Source organism: Gekko japonicus, unplaced genomic scaffold (assembly GCF_001447785.1).
Source record: "Gekko japonicus isolate JY-2015 unplaced genomic scaffold, Gekko_japonicus_V1.1 scaffold97, whole genome shotgun sequence".
Classification (NCBI taxonomy): domain Eukaryota; kingdom Metazoa; phylum Chordata; class Lepidosauria; order Squamata; family Gekkonidae; genus Gekko; species Gekko japonicus.
Window position 1 is genome coordinate 2,011,463 of NW_015170278.1, and position 4,100 is coordinate 2,015,562.

The 4,100-nt window shown below is 46.5% G+C and overlaps 1 protein-coding gene across 1 annotated transcript in view; it reads left to right on the top strand.

Annotated features, from left to right (window-relative positions):
• The window catches only part of SEMA3G (semaphorin 3G), a 134,431-nt gene extending 131,272 nt beyond the window's left edge, over nt 1-3,159 (top strand). The window contains exon 16 of the mRNA XM_015417724.1: nt 1,932-3,159. Coding sequence (XP_015273210.1) covers nt 1,932-2,384 — 453 coding nt within the window. The 3' untranslated portion in view covers nt 2,385-3,159. The remainder of the gene's footprint in view (nt 1-1,931) is intronic.
• The last annotated feature ends 941 nt before the right edge of the window (nt 3,160-4,100 follow it).

Consider the following 4,100-nt stretch of genomic DNA (forward strand, 5'->3'; position numbering starts at 1 on the left):
TCATACACAAAACAAATAAATACAAGTCACTCATCAAAAAGAAAAGGAATAAATTAAATGGATTCTTGTGTGTCCCCGCCCCCTTTTCCTCCACTTAGAGCAGCTTTCTTTTTAGGAGACAAGGCTTGTACCGTAAGACCTGCCCAAAAGAGTTCTTTCTACAGGTGGAAGCTGTTAGAAGGGGAACAAAAGCATCTCTCAAGACAGAGCCTGTTACGCCAGTTGTGATTTTTGTTAAAACAAAGGCAGCTATCTATCTAGTGAGCACTCTGGGTGGCTCTTCTGGGTGCCGTTGCTAGTTGAGGCAAGTGCAGCTTTCCTAGAAAGATCCTTTCTGGGTTGAAGAGGGGATTTGTTGCATACGAGTAAGAGTGAGCAACCAAGCCTTATTGCAAAGAAGGAATAGGGAATGGGTACAGATGGGGGAAGTTTTCAGAGAGAGAGACTGGACTCTTTGGATATTACAAGATTCAAATCCAGTAGCACATTAAAGACCAACAAGGTTTCCAGGGTATAAGCTTTTGAGAGACTCAAGGCTTCCTACAGATGTTACAGGCCTCCAAACTGCAGCCATTTGCATTCAGGGGGACTGATGTCCAATGCCAAGGAAAGAGGATGGGAGAAGAATTGTGTTTTGTGTTCCTTGGCAGGACAATAAGACTCCAGCCTTGGGCAATCATAAGAACATAAGAGATGCCAATGTTGGATCAGGCCAAAGGCCCATCCAGTCCAACACTCTGTATCACACAGTGGCCAGAAATACCAGTGCCATCAGGAGGTCCACCAGTGGGGCCAGGACATTAGAAGCCCTCCCACTGTTGACCCCCCAAGCACCAAGATTCCTGTGGCAGTGAATTCCAAGTGTTAATCCCTCTTTGGGTGAAGAAGTACTTCCTTTTATCCGTTCTAACCCGACTGCTCAGCAATTTCATGGAGTGCCCACGGGTTCTTGTATTGTGAGAAAGGGAGAAAAGTACCTCTTTCTCTACCTGCTCTTTCCCATGCATAATCTTATAAACCTCAATCATGTCACCCCTCAGTCGTCGTTTCTCCAAGCTAAAGAGCCCTAAGCGCCTTAACCTTTCCTCACAGTGAAAGTGTTCCAACCCTTTTATCATTCGAGTTGCCCTTTTCTGCACTTTTTCCAAAGCTATAATATTCTTTTTAAGTGTGGTGACCAGAGTTGCACACAGTATTCCAGTCTCCTTTGTTCCTTCAGTGGGCTGTATAGTCAGACCTGCTGTTTCTGAAGATATAATTCAAAAGCCACTGGTGGAATTGTACTGATTTTGGAGGATTCCTCTTGGTTCTACCCTCTTTCTGGCATTATCCCACCTTAAACCCATTCTTCTGCAATGTCTTCACAATTTCAAATTATGTATATTTTCTATTTTTTTAAAAGCACAAATTTTGTACTAAGAACCATTAAATTCCAGGTCTTATATAAACAGTAAACAACTTGCCATCATTTACTTATTTTGCACTCTTATTCCTTCTTTTATTTCTTTTGCACTTTTATTCTTTTTCATCTTTGCTCTTTTGCGTAACTTATTCATTCTGTCTTATTCGTGGAGATGGGCAAGAAGTTGCATAAAGCAATCGATGCGCCGCTGTTAAGCACTGAAAATTCTGTGGACAAATGTATACACGCATTCCAAAATTTTATCAAACATTGGCCATATGCTCTTTCAAGCCTTCCATAGCTGTCAAAATGTATATATGAAACATGAGATTTTCCAGATATTGAATTTGTTCCCAATACCAAATTATCTGCTTCTATGAAATACAGCCTTGCCTGTACCGATTTCTGTCAAAGCCTAGCAATCCCATACTCTTGACTACTGTGATGCTTTATGTAAGTCTTGGTGCCCCATTGGATATCTGGTCAATCTAGCCTCTGTTTTATGCCTTTCCCCCTGCTGTTCTTCCAGGTGAAAACAGATGAACGCATCATGAAGACAGAGCAAGGTCTGCTCTTCCGCAAGCTCTTCCGCCAGGATGCTGGAATGTATTATTGCAAGACTCAGGAGCATGGCTTTACTCAGACAGTCACCAAAATCATGCTGGAGGTGATTGAGAGTGAGCAGCTGGAACAGGTCTTCCAGCGGGAGGAGGAAGAGTCGCCACGGCCACCTTGCCTGGTGCCCGATCCCCGCCAGCTGCATGGGCAAAAGGTGTGGTTCAAAGACATCATGCACCTCATTGGCTATTCCAACCTGCAGAGAGTGGAGGAGTACTGTGAGCGTGTGTGGTGTGGAGCCCGCCAACTGCGGCACAAAGGCAGGCCCCCCAAAAGCAAGAACATGGTTGATAGTGGCAGAAAGGGGAGAGGCAAGCAGCAGAGTGAGAGGAATCGGGTGCCAAGGCAAGCGGTAGCCACCTAAGAGGAAGGGGAGCCCACGTGTGGGACGAGGCGAACATGAGAGGAGGAAGGCGATTATGGACCAGTCTCCCTACTGATGAGTGAGAATCAGCTTCTCTAGGGATTGTCCTCAAGGTGGAGTGAGGGCCACCTTGCTGATCGGCTGATCCTGGAGACATTTTTTTTGCCAGAAGCACGCTGCTTCCTTCTGCCATTGAGCAGTGGAGACAAGGGCTCAAAAGTTGCCAAAGCGTTTCCTTCCCATCTCATGAAATTATCCCTCACTCGTGCATCAGAACATCACGTTCGTACCAGGACCGTGAAGACATGGGAATGGCATGACTCATAAAAGCCCGCTTTCTCCCAATGTAGCTTATATTCAGTGCTGCCCACTGATGATACACTGAGCCTCCTGAGGCAGGGACCTGACTGTTAACCACGTGGCTGGTTAAAGGCAGACCACGAGCAGTAGAGAGAGGAGCCACCGCCCACTCAGAACTCTGGATGAGAGTGGTAGGGAGTTGCTGCTGGGACTGAAATCATGCGGGCAAAGCTCTCCGAGAGGAAGCAAGTGACAGCAACTTCAGCTGTATGCAGGGGACCAGATCTCCCCCTGGGAAAGGACAGGTATCTTGTGCTGGCAGCTTCCCCCGTGACAAGGATGGAGATACTGAGTGATGACCTCTGTGCTATGGGTCTGTATGTAGATCTTGGGAATCAAATCAATCCAACCTTAAGAACGCAACCTTAAGAACATAAGAGACGTCAATGTTGGATCAGACCAATGGCCCATCCAGTCCAACACTCTGTGTCACACAGTGGCCAGAAATACCAGGTGCCATCAGGAGGTCCAGCAGTGGGGCCAGGACACTAAAAGCCCTCCCACTGTTGACCCCCCCCCCCAAGCACCAAGAAGACAGAGCATCACTTGCCCCAGAGTCCCTATCTATACCTTGTGGCTAATAGCCACTGATGGACCTTATCCTGTCTGTGGCTGGCAGGGAATTTTTTTTCCACATCTGAGGCCTCAAGCAGTTTCTCTGCTCCAGTTTGATGTGTAATTGTAAATGTTAAATTGGCTGTAGGCTGATTTGCATTACAAATACTGTTCCTCCACTTTCTCTTCCGTGTGAACACTGCTTTAGATGGTAACATAAATCGTGCAAGAGAGAATCAAAGGCGAATGAAGGGCCAGACTAAATAACATTGTGGGTAGCCGTGTTGGTCTGAAGCAGCAGAACAAAGTTTGAGTCCAGGGGGGCAACTTTAAGACCAACAAAGTTTTATTCTGGATATAGTGTGCGCACACACTTTTTCAGATAGGTCAGTGGTGGCGAACCTATGGCACGGGTGCCATCGCCCCAGCCAGAGGTGGCACTCAGAGCCCTCTCTGTGGGCACGCGTGCCATCGCCCCAGCCAGGCCCAGACCATCATTAAAGTGTCGAATTCTCTGCCAAATAATTTTAAGTAAATGAAAGCCTTTGGGATTGCTTTCCTTACTTTGTTTGGATCATCTTAAGTTAACGTATGAGGTGTTTTTTTCTAAAGTAAAACCTCAGTATTCGGGTTAAATTGCCGTGTTGGCACTTTGCGATAAATAAGTGGGTTTTGGGTCGCAGTTTGGGCACTCGGTCTCTAAAAGGTTCGCCATCACTGAGACAGGTGCTTGTAACTTTAGCCCCAGTGACTGTTCTCTGTTGCAAAATGCCCTCAAGAAAGGGCAATGGGAATGGAGCA